General features: G+C 37.9%; 1 protein-coding gene and 2 long non-coding RNA genes across 4 annotated transcripts; 1 reads left to right on the forward strand and 2 right to left on the reverse strand.

The window, feature by feature from the left end:
• Positions 1–438: 438 nt before the first annotated feature.
• Positions 439–4,088, reverse strand: LOC135642829 (uncharacterized). 2 transcript variants are annotated; one of them, XR_010498084.1, is made up of 3 exons: positions 3,951–4,088; positions 3,712–3,855; positions 439–3,497 (listed from the first exon to the last, which is right to left on the reverse strand). It is a non-coding gene; the product is annotated as an uncharacterized LOC135642829 (long non-coding RNA). The 2 variants fall into 2 exon arrangements; XR_010498083.1 differs by having other exon boundaries at positions 439–3,855.
• Positions 3,964–5,202, forward strand: LOC135642826 (NAC domain-containing protein 2-like). Its single transcript, XM_065159284.1, has 3 exons — positions 3,964–4,141; positions 4,270–4,550; positions 4,662–5,202. Exons 1-3 carry the CDS (start codon positions 3,964–3,966, stop codon positions 5,097–5,099), a joined length of 897 nt encoding a protein of 298 aa, XP_065015356.1. The 3' UTR covers positions 5,100–5,202.
• On the reverse strand, positions 4,212–9,181 carry LOC135642830 (uncharacterized). Its single transcript, XR_010498085.1, has 2 exons — positions 8,728–9,181; positions 4,212–5,007 (listed from the first exon to the last, which is right to left on the reverse strand). It is a non-coding gene; the product is annotated as an uncharacterized LOC135642830 (long non-coding RNA).
• Between the last annotated feature and the right edge of the window lie 10,062 nt (positions 9,182–19,243).

Genomic DNA, 19,243 nt, shown 5'->3' on the forward strand with positions numbered 1-19,243 from the left:
CCAACCTCTCTCATATGTTGACTTTGGTTGCTTGGATAAACAAATTTTGACCGGTCTCCATCTCCATCACACAGTCCTTGCAGATATCTTGACTCTTTAGTGCACTTTGATATCTACACAATTCTCTCCTAAAAAAAATCTCTTTTAGGATACACGTGTTTATCTAACTAACTTGAACATCAGATGGATCTCGATGACTTCTTTAGCTAGCTTCACGACCTACCTTTTAATGTATCTAATTTAATATTACTTCAACACCTAAAGTCTCGTCGTCGCTTCTCTGATTCAAATTTATATTTCACGTAGAAAATAAAACATCTGATCGTTCGAGGAGGATGAACAAACTATATGACTTAGAAGGCTATCAGTTAGAAGATTCAATCACAAGCTAACGTGCATATGAAGAAACACCACATCTCAGATTATCCAAGTCAAAAGTTGACAAATTATGCCGACCAAAAAGAAAAGGTCGTCTTTATCTATTCCCAGAGAAAAGCTTAGAAGCCCCCATAAAAGTTTCAGCAAGTGTGTATGCATCTAAAGAACCTCATGGCTTCGGTCCTACTTTTATTTGTGGCCGTGTCTTGCAAGTTGCAGTCATGACATCGTCTAAGTTAAAGAGTAGAAGGTTGAAATGGATAGGCACGACTGACAATTTAGATCTGCTTGCAGGAAGTCAAAGGCTACAGCAGTGACTCGAAAGCTCCCCCAGCAATCAATGTTAAGTAAGCATGGCAGCTTTAGAGGGCCACTATAACACTTCAGACTAGAAAACACTGCTGACACAGAAATTGTTTCTAGACTTTCTACACTTAAAAGTTGCATTAACATGCTTTGTTAGCAAATGAATGTGCATTCTGCCACAGATTGATTGACATGCATGAGCACCACCATGAATGCCTGCTCTAAATTTGGTAGGAAAATATCCTAATCCCTTGACGACTCTTCTCTCCTGAAAAGTCGGTAAATTTGGCCGCTGTCATTGTTTATGAAGCAAGTCATTGGACACTGTCTTGACCGCAGCATCCAGCGTCGAACGAAGGAGATATAAGTGGCAACACTAAATCTTGTTTTCAGCTTTATCATAGAAGACTTGGAAATCTTACCGACGTCCACTTAGATCATTCATATCAAGAGCTCACCTCATGATCATTCTCACCAAGTGTTAAATGCCATGACAAAGATCTGAGCTGGGATATAGCAACACATTACAATCACATTTATCAGCCAAAACCTACATCTATGGACCATCTCCTGTCACAGCAATCACATTCCGAGGACAAATCTTGGTCTCAAACTCTTCTGCCAAGAACAAATCATCTTGGATGACTACGTTTCATAGACCGCTACCACCAGTCGGAGGCTAATTGGATGCCAATCCCACTTGTCTTGTCCTCACCAACGTCAATCTTAACATTGGTGGGAATGCAGCGAAGCTGTGACCAACCACATGGACGGCGGAGGCAGAAGGGGGCTTGGCTCCGAGTGTACCATCCACCGGCTTAGTGGGGTAGAATCTCTCTCGTAGTAGTAGTAGTAGTAGGTGGCAAATCGTTTCTTCTTAATCAGGTCATCCATCACAAACACTGTCCCACCTACCAAGCCTTCCTCTACAACCTTGGTATATGTGGCATTTCTTGGCACCACCATGACTTGGCAGTGAGGGTGGGGGCATGTCAAAGATACCACCTTGATGAATAAATCATGATCATGTTTGGGGAAAATTATCCCAGTGATCTAAATTTGGTCAGCTTTGATGATGACATCTCGTATTTTATGAGGAATATAGGATGAATGATCTGAATGTGTTGCACGTAAGAAGCGTTGAGGAGCACTTCATCAAATAAATTCAACAATCATGCTTCACATATGATAAGACATTAATGCTGTCATCCTTGATTGATTTAACATGATCTGACTTGTTTAAGTCAGATGATTATAAGCACGATAAATGTGCAGCATTATTCATGTTAAAAAAAAGAAGATGACTAATAAAAAAAATATCTTAATTTTCAAAAAATTAAGGGGGGAAAAAAGGAGTTACACCTTTAATTGAATTCCCACTAAAATCTTATTTAGCTAATCATCCTATTTAAGATCTTAACAAGACAAAGATCATCAAGTAGCTCAAATGTGAACGGCGCTGCAAACGATCAAATCCAAATGGGCCAGATTCAACATCTCGGCCCGACACGAACCAATTTGATGCGACGCGTTGGTGCTGTCATTTGACCAAAGCAATTAAAGCCAACACATTGATAAGGACACACAAACTATTCGTCGTGAAACATTGTCATCACGATCTGCTATCGCTCGCGTAATCCATCCAATGGCTGAACTCAAACAGCGACGCTCCTGTGGGACGGCCACATCACGTGGTCCACCCACGTGTTTAGACAAGTATGCCATCGAAAATTATCAATATGAAGGGAAAAACAACACTATAAGTTTACAATGTTTTATTTTTATTTTTATTATTATTTTTATCTATTTTTAATTATTATTATATTTTTTATTTGACTTGTTTATAATGTTTTCCAATAACGTTTACAATGTTTTATTGACTGTTGAAAACATTGTAAACATTATTAGAAAGACACTATACGTGATATTATTTATATTGTAACAGATAAAAAAAAATATTATTTGAGAAAAAGTAAAATAGAAGATACGAGAAATATCTAGAATGTGAATATTTTATATTTAAAAAAAAAACTCTCCAAAGTACAACGTTGGCTTCTTTCTTTTTCCTTTAAGAAAGAGAAAGGGGAGACCTTTTCCTTTCTTCTATACTCAGAGGACACGTGACCAACAAGTAATTTGCTGTCCGATGTTCTAAAATCGAATAAAAAAAGTGGTGTGAATACAGGTTGTCAAAATCAACCCACACGTGACAGAAATGAAAGCGTCAACGAAAAGGACTCGACTGCTCCGAGGTCATGCCCTTTTACCCAAGGTTTTCTCGCATCGGAATCCTTGGCGTCGGCCGAGAATTTTCTACAGCCGCCGCATTAATCCCCGGTCGTATGACTTTGTGTTCCTTTCGACACTAGTGACTGGGCCCATATGATTCATCATCTAAAGTACCTAACTAATCAAAGAATTATGCGATGCATAATGCAAGAGTGGCTTTGCTTGGTGGACAAGAAAGAGACGTACCGTCCGGAAATGAAAGGCGCCCAGATGCAATGCACGGGCATGGCGATAGGGCGTCTCGACAGTGACATCCAGAAACCCCCTAACGGGTGATGGCACCGCCTCGCAAGGTTTTAACTGGGGATATACTCATCACGAACCCCGTAACTGTGTCACCTTTCCACTTCCTTGTCTCTTTTCGCCATCTCCAGGTCCAATGGATCCATGTGTCATCATTCCATGTTCTCCATGAAACCCTAGCTCGTTGTCGATCCTGATCCCTTACGTGAGCTGAAGGGTTCTGAGCGAGGGAGACAGACGTACATATTCACGTCGTGAATCCCCCCCTCCTTGCACAACGGCTGCGTAATTAACAGTGCTAGTCCCTTCAACTCCAAATTCCATCTTGTCTTCATGCAATTTATACATGAAAATTCATACTAAATGTAGCAAAAAAACAAATTTGATATGAAACGATGAAAACACAGAAATGAAATCAAAATATAGAGCATTAAGGTGAATTATGCATAAATGAATATAATATAATATGAATTATGCATTAATATGTAAATTTACCTGAACTGAACGGATTGGTTCCAGCATGGGTAGGTGTCTGCGGGCAACAGCACGTTGGTCTTCGCCACCTTGACCAATGCAGTCGGCCGCCTCACGCGAAGCTTCCCGGATCCTACACGTGGTTGCTGCGACCCATCCATTCCCCTATATATCCAACACGATGGGAGTTCAAAATATCTCGACCACCAGCTTCTCAACAAAACACACACCCAACACCGGCAAAGAGAGATCGAGCTCACAGGAGACACGAGGATGGGAAGGAAGAGAGATGCTGAGGCCGAGCTCAACCTGCCACCGGGGTTCCGGTTCCACCCCACCGACGAGGAGCTCGTCGTGCACTACCTGTGCAGGAAGATAGCCTGCCAGCGCCCGGCCGTACCTATCATCGCCGAGATCGATCTCTACAAATATGACCCTTGGGAATTACCAGGTATTGTAACCATCCAATGATATAAAAATCAGTTGATTTGTTTTTTTTTTTGGCCGAGGAAGATATCAAATGGTTTCCATACCTGTGGGCTAAATTGATTTGGCTTTGTATGTTTGTGATGTGAGCAGACAAATCATTGTTTGGACAAAGGGAGTGGTATTTCTTCACCCCCCGTGACCGCAAGTACCCAAACGGCTCAAGGCCGAACCGGAGTGCCGGGAAGGGATACTGGAAGGCAACTGGTGCCGATAAGCCGATCTCGCCCAAGGGGAGCAACAGGACCGTTGGGATCAAGAAAGCTTTGGTCTTTTACTCCGGGAAGGCACCACGAGGAGTGAAGACGGACTGGATCATGCATGAATACAGAGTGGCTGATACAAACCGCAAATCCAATAAGGGAAGCCTCAGGGTAATAATACAAATGAATAACATCTTATAAAAATTGCTCAGAGAAGTGCAGGTGATAATTAATACCTTTCTGTTTCTTAAAGATGATGAATGGTTCGCCGTGTTCATGCAGTTGGACGACTGGGTTCTTTGCCGGCTATACAACAAGAAGAACACCTGGGAGAAGATGCAGCAGCAGCAAAAGGAGGAGACATCCTTCGGATTGACCATGGATTCATTGGACGATACAGGGTCGGACAGCTTCAGGACGCCAGAATCCGATGTCGAAAACGATGATGTGCTGCCAGACTTCGATGATTTAGGTTATCCATCCCAAGCTTCTACTGGAGGACAAGCATTAAGCACCAGCAGAGCAGTAGGACTCCAGATGGTCGAAAAGATTGAGAAAGAAGATGAGTGGTTCATGGACTTGAAACTGGATGACTTGCAGACCTCCTTCATGGGCTTCGGATCAACACCTTCCATGGATGCAACAAACCAAGATTATTACTTCCAATCCTTTGCACCTCCAATGCATAGACCAAGCGGCACCAACATGTTACCATTCTGAATTAAGTTGAAAGTCAAAAATGTAAATAGAGTACAAGAATAGGGTAGCATAGGAGGATGGCAGATCAAAGATCTAGTTAATATCAATGGATTTATTTGCTTCATTCCATGCATTACATACAAACGTTGGTTCATGAACGTAGCATCAAAGCTGATGCACATGTGCTATCAACTAAGTATTGAACTCGATCATAATTTGTCCTAAAACTCTAATAATCGTTTTCTGATAGGACCGACTAATGACATCAAGATTTAACTGTTCTTCAATTTAGAATGAGAAACATATGCAACATTTTATGGTGCTACTACCATTCTGATTCAGCAAACTGAGATTTTGAGCATCAAAATCTACAAACAAAAAAAAAAACTATGTATATGCATGGGCACAAAAATATTTCATAAACCTCATCGAAGATACGTGTCAAACATGAATAAATGAAACGAGAGAGCCACTTCTACACCAAGGAATTTTTTTTCCATGCAGCAACAAATACCTGATGGAGAAAATGTGTGAACCATGCTATGCAAATCCAAAAATCCATGATAGTCTCGAGGAGACTAAGACTTTATAAAAGAACTGTTTCTGGAGACAATTCATCCCAATGAACACAAATGCATGGGTTAGTAGCAGCATTCAAATAAAGGATACACTGGTTGAGCGACCCATTATTTCATCAGAATAACTTCTATGCTGCATGGACCATGCACGCAGAAGGTATAGCCAACTGCAAGTTGTCAGATGTGTTACCAAAAAATTAGGCTGGATATGTAAATAATATTCGAAGGGTGTCAAACAAATCAATTAGTTTACGTGGTGGAGTCATGGCTTATTCTAAAACTCTCTATGCCATATCTTAACTCACGGCCACGATCAACAGAGGATATCACATGATCACCACTAAGACCATTAGCTAACACCATACTATAGTATACTCCTAGTGAGCAAGCAGAGAAAGTTGTTTAGGAAAAAGCAGGGAATCAAGTTGGGCGAATAAGTGGAAATGAAGACGAGGATCAAACAATTCTCAGAATTCCCTTTACATGCAGATGCAGGTCATAATTATCTAAAGACTCCAGCTACTAAAACCCTCACCAAGTATAAAAAATATAATGCTTGCATTTTAGTAAGTATCCAGCCTTTCACATCTGAAAGAAACCTTAATTATTCAATGATCCATCCAATGGATATGGAACTTTTGGTAATAGTTCAACCCTTTGTTGGTTAGAGTAGTAACTTCATCATGAAAGGTGCAAGTATAGACTATCGGACATAGACTAACATAAGATGTAAGAGAGAGAGAGAGAGAGAGAGAGAGAGAGAGAGAGAACATCCTTTTTGCAAAATTAATTCAACATTCCTTATTCCATGTTGGGGTCCCATCATTAAGTGCCATCTAGCAACAACCAGGGGCTAAATGTCTTCTCTAACCAACGGATAAAATACCACATGAACTTAACATTGCTGCCATGAAGGCATGAAGTGATGATTCAATGACTGAGCCATGTAGGGGCCTAGGAGATCATCAATTTCTAGTTTTCCAGTTCAGGTAGTAACTCAGTCTATGCTATATAAATCCCCATGCATGAATGTTCCTAGTGCACCATATATTGAAGATGGCAAGCAAATATGGAAAAAGAACGTATTTGCAGAGACAGGTAACACAAAACAGATAAACATATGTGAGCACTAAAGACTAGGACAAGATTAGCATCCTAAGAGTGATCTAATAAAATTTTGCTATAGAGAAATGGCAAGGGATTTTTCTTTCACAAAATGCATAGATAAAATTGAAACACACCAATCTATGGGGGTTCCGGACCGATGGTTGTATCCCAGGTGTGTTTGTTGTGGGAGGGATAGTTGGTTATCATTAGCATAGGTAACTCTTCAGAAACGACAGAGGTATATTCCCTGCTCTCTAGAAGACATTTTGCGAAAAATACCTCATTGATTCTTCATCAAGGATTCCAGAAAAACTTGCTTGTTTTCCAGTTCTACCCCCATCAGACAGACAGCCCAGTGACCTCTTTACCAGAAGCCAGAGCTTCGACCATCTCCTTGTTTGCATGTGGTCATAATTTTTAGAATCATATTCTTGTTTACTATGCAAAAAATGAGCTGTGCATCACAGCAAATGCGGGTGTCACTATCACGAATTGACCAATTCTCTGCCATCTTCTTCCACTTTTGTACACAGAGACTGGTATGTGATAGGACATATTCTAGTACCACCCCTCGTGGCAACAGTCAGTAGCCACGTCAACACCAACGCAAAGCCTCAAGATTGATATAGTGCATTGCGTCGAAGTGACACCTCGGACTTGGATGGAACGATCGCTTGTTCCCGCACTGTCCGAGGCCATACGAGACAACATCGCATAGCACAAAGCTACTCCGGAAAGCTCGAAACGACACTGCGCAACACAAATCCGTGTAGGTCAGTCGGCACTCGCATAGGAGGTACAAACCGATCGCCCGATAAGTCGACCGCCATTAACAGATCACGTACAATCGATCCTCATTCGTAGGTATAAAAGTCAACCCCCTGATCGATGTCAAGGGAAGGACTTCGAGCATTTAACTCCCTCTTACTTCACTCAATACTAACTTAACCTTCAAAGGGGTCAAGTCGGGAAATTCCTTTCCCAACCTCGGCCTGTGTGCAGGAGCTCGGCGACGAAGAAGTAGGCCACTCGCCAAGGGAGAAGACCGCACTCGGGAGACGAGGCTCAAACTCAACACGACCCGATGCTCGCTTCCACCACTCGAGCATCCGTGTGGGCAACCTTGTGCCTCCGGGATTGGACCAAGCCGTGCTGACACCTCAGCCACGACGTAAAGGTTCACTAGCATTTTGACGCTAGAGGAAGGGCCCGATGTCGTAAGAGCGTCCCCAATCGAGCAACCCGGGAGAGCGCACTGGAGAAGAGCCACCCCCGACTCACCCGACCTTTGGGTTTGGAGGGCAACTCCCACTTCCTCCAAGCCTAGAAGGGAATACCTCGGACGCGACCCCTAGCCGCTATTGGCGACTAATCAATGATCCCGAGTTGTCGCCTCCCAGGACCATCATGGGGCAGTCAACTATCTCAGCCGAGACGTTCCTCAACCTCACCCACTAGGTACAAGCGTTAGCTGGGATGATGCAAACCATCGCACCCTTCATACTCCAGCTAGCTCAGCACACGGTTCTCCCCCCACAGCCGCGTGAGTAACCTTGCGCATCCGGGATTGGACCGAGTTATGTTGACACCTCGGCCACGGCATAAAGGTTCACTAACAGCATGCATCCTCCATCCACCCACATATTGGTTCTCCAGCCGTGTCCTGTTTGCTTCATTGTGCTCATCAATTAAAACGCCCTAGTTCCTCTCCTTATCAAAGAAGTCAGTGAAGGTCACATGTCATACAGAAGAGAGACGTCTCTGCAACATATCAACAAACAGGTTATCCGCTTACTGAGCTTGATGTGCTTACGCTAAAGAGAGCGCACCGAAACCAAAAAAATATTCACCGCGAAGCCAAACTATTCGAGAACATAGAAGACGTCTATAGATCACCGACACCCACATCGCACCCGAAAGACCATTGCCATCATCGCTGTCCTAGAGATCAAAGGTTGTTGTACCTGGTAAGGAAGGAGGTGACCGCACAGCGATCCAGCCGAGTCACTGCCATCTGGTGCTGATCATCTTATGTTGTTGAGATGGGAAAAACTGGAACTGATCTGAGAGGAGCGAAGGGCGTGGAGAATCATGGTGGCGTACGGTCTTGTTGAAGGAGGAGAGGGTGAAGCGTAGTAGGATAGAATTTTGGACATGTGAACGATGATGCTTTTCCATCCCTTTTTTTACCCTTCTTTGCTTTTCGCCCTTCGCGGGTTTTTGTCCAGAAGACCAACTCTTGCCATATATATATATATACATACAAGTCATCCCCAAACTCTTGCCTCGAGTTTTTTTGTCCCACATCGTGGAGCACTCTTAGTCAGGCCCGAGTTGAGTCTTACTGATGAGCATTATGATTCATCCATATACTACTCGAATATTAAATCGATGAATTCATGCAAGGTTATGGCTTCTACAGAATCGCCGCTACTTGTTTGCTTTAGCTTAAGCTGCATCCATAATCCCAATTGCTAGATATACTATCCCAAGTCTCCCGTTGCCTGCTTGTGGTAGACCCCCCTTTCATTTTTATGAGGGTGTTTTGTCACCATTCATTCGATACCGCTCCCCTTTTAATTCAGTTTTTGAGAGCATCATTCCCGAAAGCTTGTTAACCTCAAAAAAAAGACCAGTGGAAAATAAGAAGCTGCAAACATAGGGAGTTCGAATGTGTCGAGGCCAACCCTTTTGAACAGTGCAACGCAAGTCTACATCATGGCCATTAAAGAGAGACACATTCCATATAGCACACAGAATAAACTCGATCTAAATAACAGTAACCTTTAGAAAGGACGCATCAGAATTATGCATTTACAGTGACAGAAAGAAACCAGAATCTGCCAGTTATTCTGTAGCATTTCCTTAGTATATTGTCGAAAACAAAATCTTCTAATGCCATTGTTTGAACCACAATCTATCCCTGCTAAAGTAAAAACGTCGATGATTTTCTCTTTTGCAGGAGCATCCTAAGGTTATAATAAAATAGCAAATTGGATAAATATTATTGAATCTCGAATTTTAATGAGAAAACTAATTAATAATATTTATTTGATCTATATTATGAGTGACACAAGAAACTTCGATCAGAGAAAGTCAATTTAGATAAGATGAATCATATTAAACCGGAATGAAACATATCAAAAGATTGGATGTCGAGCTAGAGGATCAATCGACATATCGACAGAAAGCTTCGAGCCATAGGTTCGAGCATCGAGCCAAGAAGAGCGAAAATTACGTTAAGGAAGTCGATACCAAATCTATCACACCCCCCAAATTATCGCATTCATGAGGTGTAACCCTGTCTAAAATCAATAATATTATAATTCATCGTTAATTCAATCCAGGATCCAATCTAACAATTTGAGGATACTAAAAACCATTCAAATCAATATTCACAATTCATAAACCTGTACATTTCATAAATCATACTCCACTTCACTCAGAGAATTCATAAAATCCAAAGGTAACTCAACTAAACATCAACCACAACACAAATTCATAATCGTAGAAATATATACAATCACAAAAAAAAAAAATTATTTACCATGAGTTCATAATCCTTATACAACTTAAAACCTATCATTCCATAAACATGAGCGATCCTTAAAACTTTTACAACACATAAGTATCAACATATCCTTAACATTACATCAAAAGTAAGGTATACTATACAACAAAAACCTATCAACCAACAAAGATTAGCCCAAAAATCTTCTAGTCTTTCACTGCTTCAACCCAATTCTAGCTTTTCAGTGCGTGACAAGCAAGCCTGAAAAATTTATATAGCAACGGGGTAAGCATAAAGAGCTCAGAAAACGACTAACATATTCATGACGATAGGAGAAGTTCAAGCAGTCTTAGTATTAAGATAACAAAAGCAGAAATACAAGTGTTCATTTGAAATCATCTCATTCGATGTAAAAATCACAAAGAGTTACCTCATTCGAAAACAGGCGTTAGACATAACAATAGGAGAAAAGAAATTGGAGCATTTCATTGGCAAAAGAAGCATTTAGGCATGTATCAAATGGCACATGAAGCATTTAGGTGCATATCAAAGGCGTAAGAGTGTTTGAGAGCATAAAGAGTGCCTTTATTATTCGGTTCACTTATTATACTTTGAAGTGTTTCGTATGTCATTTTTGATGTAGCATGTATTCCATTTCTATCCAAAGCATAAATATAAACTCATAAGCAAAGCTTTGGATATCATATAAAAAACATAGAAGGTGCTATGGGACCACATACATAATGTGATTCATCCATTTCTGGATGACCACCAAGCATAAGTCTCCCACGTTTGGGAGCTCCATCCACCCACGTCCGAGTGAAGTCAATGGGGGTCGACAGAGCATCGCGGGCTCTATGCATAACTCCCTTTACCATTTCTGGCAAAGGTTCACAATATCCCACAAGACACTAGAGTACAAAAGGGTAGTATGAACAATAACATTGGCACATATCGGAAGCACATGCGGAATAACGGAGATATGCGTGTGCCTTTATCAAACAAGGAGATGCAAACAAAGCATTACATAATAAATTTCAGGCATACAACAATTTCAGGATGAACAATACAAAATTTTCAAAAGACTAATATAAAGCTCAACTGAAGAAGAATTTAGCAGAAATCAAATTTCCAATTGAATGAAACTTGAATAGGCAAAACCCAACAAAGTTTTTAATTTTAGCAGAATTTCAATGGTACATTTCCTGAATTGTTTGAGTGATTAAACATGCTCTAATTCACTAAAAATAGGTGTCATTGGAAAGCTGTATTAATCTATTTTCAGATAAACTAAAAACAAGAAGTTACAACAAATAGAGTAAAGGAAGGTCAGAATTGATCATCTCTGTTTTGCAGAATTGATAGAATCAATTTAAACAGATGTTTCAAAAGGCAAACATACTTCAAAATTTTCAAATTAGGTGTCAAAAAAAATATATACGAATCTAGTTTCCAAATAAACAAGGTTTACATATTTCAGAATTTTCACTAAAGAGTTATGAGCAATTTAATAACAAAAGGTCAGAATTGATCATCTCTGTTTTACAGAATTGATAGAATCAATTTAAACAGATGTTTCAGGAGGCAAACATACTTCAAAATTTTCAAATTAGGTGTCAAAAGAAATATATGTGAATCTAGTTTCCAAAGAAATAATTTTTGTATATTTCAGAATTTTCACTAAAGAGTTATGAGCAATTTAGTAACAAAAGGTCAGAATTGATCATCTCTGTTTTGCAGAATTGATAGAATCAATTTAAACAGATGTTTTATAAGGCAAACATACTTCAAAATTTCTAAATTAAGTGTCAAAAGAAATATATGCGAATCTAGTTTTCAAAGACCCAAGTTTTGCATAATTCAGAATGTTCACTAGAGAGTTATGAGCAATTTAGTAATAGAAAGTCAGAAGTTGTAGTATCTGTTTTACCGAATACATGAGGTATTTTCATTCATATGTTTGGATAGGTAAATTTACTCCAAATCTTTCAATTTTTATATCAAATAAAAGCTCCTTTGATAAGTCTCCTTCAATTTTTATATAAAATCTTTCAATTTTCAATCTCCAAATCATTCATAAGTCTCCTTTCGTATGAAAGAGGTTTTTCCTCGATCCGAATTTAATACAAAAAGTTACGACCACACGGGTACTAAAAGGTCAAAATCTGAAAAATTCCAGATTCAACATTTGATGTATAAACGGCATAGATATCTTACATGTAGCCACAATCTCCCAATTTTCTCAAAAATCAAAGTGAAAACCAGGATCAAAATTTATCTCTAGGATGGGTTAGAACACTTGCCTTAAAAAGTTTTATTTTCTAAATGTGGAGGAATTGATGCAAAGCCTTAAGCCAAGATAAAACTTCTTCTTAAATTCTTTCTCTTTCTCTTCTCCTTCAATTCCTTCTCCTCTTCTCAAGTTATGTTGGCTGCAAAGTTTCCCTTAATTGTGCCTTAAATTACCTAGGTTTGGCTCATGCTAAAATAGTGAGGTGGCAAGCATACATGAAGGTTTAGGTGTCAACTTTAGAATAAATGCAAGTGGCTCATCCTTGCTAATGCCACAAGTCCTCCATATAATTTAATATTGATATAATAAACTGAATTGTTAAAGTACTATATAAGCATTTTTTATGATAGATAAAAAAAATCCTCATATTTACAAATAAATCCTTATAAATTTTCAAAAATAAGGGATGTTACACTCTCCTCTCCTTAAAAGAAAATTTAGTCCTTTAAATTTGTCATACCTCTTTCGACGAAAAGACGATGATAAGCTTTCTTCATTTCTTCCTCTAGCTCCCAGGTCGTTTCATTCGTACAACGATGCTTCGAAATTACTTTAACCAGAGTAATAATTCTATTTCTTAAGATCTTCTCTTTTTTTATCAATAATCCGAATGGGCTCTTCCTTGTAAAACAAGTATTTCTCAATCACAATCGGCTCATACTCAATGACATAAGAGGGATCAGGCATATACTTTCTAAGCATTAACACATGAAATATATCATGGATATGACACATCGATGGTGGCAAGGCAATCTTGTAAGCGACAGAGCCAATTCTTTCAAGAATCTCAAAAGGTCTAATGAACCTTGGGTTTAACTTTCCTTTCTTTCCAAATCTTACAACGCCTTTGGAAGGGGAGACCTTTAGGAATACAAAATCCCCTACTTGGAACTCGATATCTCGTCTTCTGTTGTCAGCATAGCTCTTTTGCTGACTCTGAGCAGCCTTTAGCCTTTTTATGATAACTTGAATTTTTTCAGTAGTCTCTTATACTTTATCTGGTGCTAACAACTTTCTATCACCAACTTCCTCCCAACATATAGTCGTTCTGCACTTTCGCCCATTCAATGCTTCATAAGGAGTCATCTGAATGCTCGAATGATAAATATTATTGTAAGTGAACTCAATAAGAGAAATATCTTTATCCCATTCACTTCTCCAATCCATAACATAAGCTCTAAGCAAATCCTCAAGTACTTGAATTGTTCTTTCAGATTGACCATCAGTCTGAGGGTGATAGGCAGTGCTAAACTTTACTTTGGTGCTCATAGAATCTTGTAATCTCCTCCACAATCTAGAAAGAAATCTAGAGTCTCTATCCGAGATGATCTCCTTCGGGACACCATGAAGTCTTATTATTTCATCAACATATAAATCTGTAAGCCTATCAAGAGAATAAGTCATATTGATTAGTAAGAAATGTACAGATTTGGTTAACCTATCAACAATGACCCAAATAGCATCATGCTTTCTAGAGGTTCTGGGTAGTCCTGAAACAAAGTCCATAGTAATGCATTCTCATTTCCATTTAGGAATATCTAAGGGCTGTAACAAACCTCCAGGTCTCTGGTGTTCTGCTTTGATTTGCTAACATGTCAAACACCTTGAAACGTATATTGCAATCTCTTTCTTCATATATTTCCACCAATAATGACTTTGGAGATCTCTATACATTTTCGTGCTACCAGGATGCATGGTGTACTTAGAGGACTAGAGGAAGAAATGAAGAAAGCTTATCCTCATCTTTTCGCCGAAAGAGATATGACAAATTTAGATGACTAAATTTTCTTTTAAGGAGGGGAGAATGTAACATCACTCATTTTTGAAAATTTATAAGGACTTATTTGTAAATATGAGGATTTTTTTAAATAATTCTTTAACCCTAAATATATATTTATTATATATATTGAAAGTATTGTGCGGGACCAAAATGTGAATTTCATTAATTGGAGGTGATTTGTGAAAGATTCACATTGAGAAAAATAAATAAATAAATAAAATAAAATGGAGGACTTATGACATTAGCAAAGATGAGCCACTTGCATTTATTCTAAAGATGACACCTAAACCTCCATACATGCTTGCCACCTTACTATTTTAGCATGAGTCAAACCTAAGTAATTTAAGGCACAATTAAGGGAAACTTTACCGCCAACATAAGGAGAGGAGAAAGAATTGAAGGAGAAGAGAAAGAGAAAAAATCGAAGAAGAAGAAGTTTTATTTTGGCTTAAGGCTTTGCATCAATTCTCTCCCCCCCCCATTTGGAAAACAAAACTTTTTAAGATAAGTGTTCTAACACATCCTAAAGATAAATTTTGATCCTTGTTTTCACCATGATTTTGAGAAAATTGGGAGATTGTGGCTGCATGTAAGATATCTATGTCGTTTATACATCAAATGCTGAATTTAGAATTTTTTAGATTTTGACCTTTTAGTACTCGTGTGGCCATAACTTTTTGCACCAAATTCGGATTGAGAAAAAACCTCTTTCATACGAAAGGAGACTTACAGAGCTTTCATTTGATATAAATATTGAAAGATTTAGAGTAAATTTACCTATCCAAACATATGAATAAAAAGACCTCTTGTATTCGGTAAAATAGATACTACAACTTATGACCTTCTGTTACTAAATTACTCATAACTCTCTAGTAAAAATTCTGAATTATGCAAAACTTGGTTCTTCGAAAACTAGATTCGCATATCTTTCTTTTGACACCTAATTTGAAATTTTTGAAGTATGTTTGCCTTCTGAAACATCTGTTTAAATTGATTCTATTGATTCGGCAAAACAGAGATGATCAATTCTGATCTTTTGTTACTAAATTGCTCATAACTCTCTAGTAAAAATTCTGAATTAACAAAACTTGGTTCTTTGGAAACTAGATTCGCATATCTTTCTTTTAACACCTAATTTGAAAATTTTAAAGTATGTTTGCCTTTTGAAACATCTGTTTAAATTAATTCTATCAATTCTGCAAAACAGAGATGATCAATTCTGACATTCTTTTACTCTATTTGTTATAACTTCCTGTTTTTAGTTCATCTGAAAATAGATTGATACAGCTTTCCAATGACACCTATTTTTAATGAATTGGAGCATACTTGATCACTCAAACAATTCAGGAAATGTATCATTGAAATTCTGCTAGAATTGAAAACTTTGTTGGGTTTTGCCTATTCAAGTTTCATTCAATTGGAAATTTGATTTCTACTAAATTCTTCTTCAATTGAGCTTTATATTAGTCTTTTGAAATTCTTGTATTGTTCATCCTGAAATTGTTGTATGTCTGAAATTTATTATGTAATGCTTTGTTTGCATCTCCTTGTTTGATAAAGGCACACGCATATCTCCGTTATTCCGCATGTGCTTCCGATATATGCCAATGTTATTGTTCATACTACCCTTTTGTACTCTAGTGTCTTGTGGGATATTGCGAACCTTTGACAAAAATGGTAAAGGGAGTTATGCATAGAGCCCGCGATGCTCTGCCGACCCCCATTGACTTCACTCAGACGTGGGTGGATGGAGCTCCCAAACGTGGGAGACTTATGCTTGGTGGTCATCTAGAAATGGATGAATCACATTATGTATATGGTCCCATAGCGCCATCTATGTTTTTGATATGATATCCAAAACTTTGCTTATGAGTTTATATTTATGCTTTGGATAGAAATGGAATACATGCTACATCAAAAATGACATACAAGCTTGTGTTTATTATTCGGTTCACTTGTTATACTTTGAAGTGTTTCGTATGTCATTGTTATGCTCTCAAACACTCTTACGCCTTTGATATGCACCTAAATGCTTCATGTGTCATTTGATACATGCCTAAATGCTTCTTTGCCAATGAAATGCTCCAATTTCCTTTCTCCCATTGTTATGTCTAACGCCTGTTTTCGAATGAGGTAACTCTTTGTGATTTTTATATCAAATGAGATGATTTCAAATGAACGCTTGTATTTCTACTTTTGTTATCTTGATACTAAGTCTGCTTGAACTTCTCCTATCACCATGAATATGTTAGTCGCTTGCTAAGCTCTTTATGCTCACCCCGTTGCTATATAAATTTTTCAGGGTAGCTTGTCACGCACTAAAAAGCTAGAATTGGGTTGAAACAGTGAAAGGCTAAAAGATTTTTGGGCTAATCTTTATTGGTTGATAGGTTTTTGTTGTATAGTATACCTTACTTCTGATGTAATGTTAAGGATATATTGATACTTATGTGTTGTAAAAGTTTTAAGGACCGCTCATGTTCATAGAATGATAGGTTTAATTGTATAAAGATTATGGACTCATGGTAAATAATTATTTTTTTTTATGATTGTATATATTTCTATGATTATGAATTTGTTTTGTGGTTGATGTTTAGTTGAGTTGCCTTTCGATTTTATGAATTAGTGAAGTGGGATATGATTTATGAAACGTATAGGTTTATGAATTATGAATATTGATTTGAATGATTCTTAGTATCCTCAAATTGTTAGATTGGATCCTGGATTGAATTAACGATAAATTATAATATTATTGATTTTAAACAGGGTCACACCTCCTAAATGCGATAATTCGAGGGGCGTGACAGAGTTGGTATCGAGTTGCGGAGGTCAACTGGTCGATTGAGCAATAGGATGCAAGAGAGGACGATACATCGAAAAATCGAACGAAGCATCGATGAACCAATGATATGTCGGATAACATTTGATTTAAGCCTTATAATAATTATCTAAATCGAAGTAGGTTTTAAGTGTATATGATTAATCGAGATTGTGTCAGGTGGTGGTACCACTCAGACACAATCTTCGAAAGAGTATCAGACGATGGTACCGCCAAGACCCAGGAAACCCGGGATGAGATCTTTTTTTGCTCTAATTTTGAAGTCATTTGAGGTCTATAAATTATTCCTGCATGGAGTATTAAGAATTAAGCACGAAATTGAGTTAAAAAATGGGAAAAGAACATTTGAAAACTCTCTTAGGATTTAGAGTCCTTTCTTCCTAGTATTTAGATTTTTCGTAGAAGTGCAGCGGATATATCATTCAGAAATAACTTCTCCCCCTTTGTCATCAACAAATGATATAACTTACCATTTAGATTATATCATTTCATGAAAAATTGAAAACTCTATTAGGATTTAAAGTCCTTTTTTTCCTAGCATTTAGATTTTTCGTAAAAGTGCAACGGATATATCATTCCTGCACATGTTTCTAACAACTTGTCAAACCCTGTGATACCTGGGTGTGTATTCATCCTGGTGACATCATCCAAATAATGAAGATTTATCAAAGAAAGTGGGCTTTGGTTTATAATCTGTAACCTACAATTTATATATTAAAAGCTGACAAAACTAGCCACTTATAGCTCAGAATCTAAAGAGCATGAAACCACTTACTATCATAATGATTGACTAACAAAAAGGTCTAGTAAGCCTAATGCCATGTCAACTACAAGTTCTATATCACAAGATGGCTTGTTCAATTGAAAAAGGTAACAAATGGAGAAGAAAGATCAGCAGCATAGGAATGATTTTGTTGTCATTCACTTCATTTCCTTGGTTTTACATTACTATCAAATTTAAGTAGGCAGGTTATGCAAGATTCTGTCCTTGAAATTACTGTATTCATCTTCCATGAGGATATCTGATTTATACCAATACAAAAAAGATTTCTTACTCCTCTACAGGCAATAGAACAAGGATAAACAAACAGAAACGGGCTAACCCAGTCTAATTTAGTTCTTGATTGGAATGCTTTCTTATTTATAGAAAAGTACCTAAATCATATTCCTTGCCTTGGTCAGTGGTGTCATCATTGTCTTTCAACTTATCCCATGGCAGCGATCCCATCCCATCACTACCGCCATCCATTTACATGCATGCTCTTGTTTAGGAACCCAAACAATTAGCTACGCATGCAAAAACTACTGGGCACTAATCAACTCAATACTTAATTCCCCAAAAAGAAGCATTACTTACTGCTGAAATCCTGTCCAGAAAAATTAAGAAATTCCAAAAAGAGACAATGCCTAAAAAGAATGTCTCTAAGTTCTAATTCAACTTTAATTTGTTAATATTAATACCATAATATTTATTTACACAACGGATAGAGTATAAGCACAATGCAAAATGTTTGAAGATTCACCATAAACTTTAAAATTAATAATCAAAGTTGGCAAGATTCATTCTTCAGACCAACAATATCCTCAAATCTTGACAAAAAATTGAGATGGCATGTCTACTTAGTATTACTGTCACATCCATTGCCCACATCAATTAATTAACCATATACTCAGAGGGACAGGTAATGTCATGGTGATACATTCAATTATTAACTATATTAGACTAGATAAAACTAGAAGGGACATAAGCAAGTCTTACTTTAGATTACACAAAACCATAAGAATAGGACATGAAAAAACAGCTGCAAATGCTAAACAGGAAATTGAACTCACAAGAATTTCCTCGATTTCGATAATAAATAAAAAAGGGCAAAACAAGAGTACACGAAAACTCACCGTTAGCAACAAAAAAACAAAAGAGAACCGATGAAACCGCCAAAAATTGTCAACAACTCAGAAGATGCCAAATTTCCTCTGTACATTTCAAGAAGTGAGAGAATGATAGCAAATGAGAGTAACGAGTAGATCATGGATCTTCCAAGACCAGGCCATGGAGT

Source organism: Musa acuminata, chromosome BXJ3-7 (genome assembly GCF_036884655.1).
Source record: "Musa acuminata AAA Group cultivar baxijiao chromosome BXJ3-7, Cavendish_Baxijiao_AAA, whole genome shotgun sequence".
NCBI classification, from domain to species: domain Eukaryota; kingdom Viridiplantae; phylum Streptophyta; class Magnoliopsida; order Zingiberales; family Musaceae; genus Musa; species Musa acuminata.

Coding starts and splice junctions, on each gene's coding strand:
- LOC135642826 (XM_065159284.1), top strand. CDS start 3,964: ATGGGAAGGAAGAGAGATGCTGAGGCCGAGCTCAACCTGCCACCGGGG. Junction 4,142..4,269: donor TGACCCTTGGGAATTACCAG/GTATTGTAACCA, acceptor TGATGTGAGCAG/ACAAATCATTGTTTGGACAA. Junction 4,551..4,661: donor CCAATAAGGGAAGCCTCAGG/GTAATAATACAA, acceptor GTGTTCATGCAG/TTGGACGACTGGGTTCTTTG.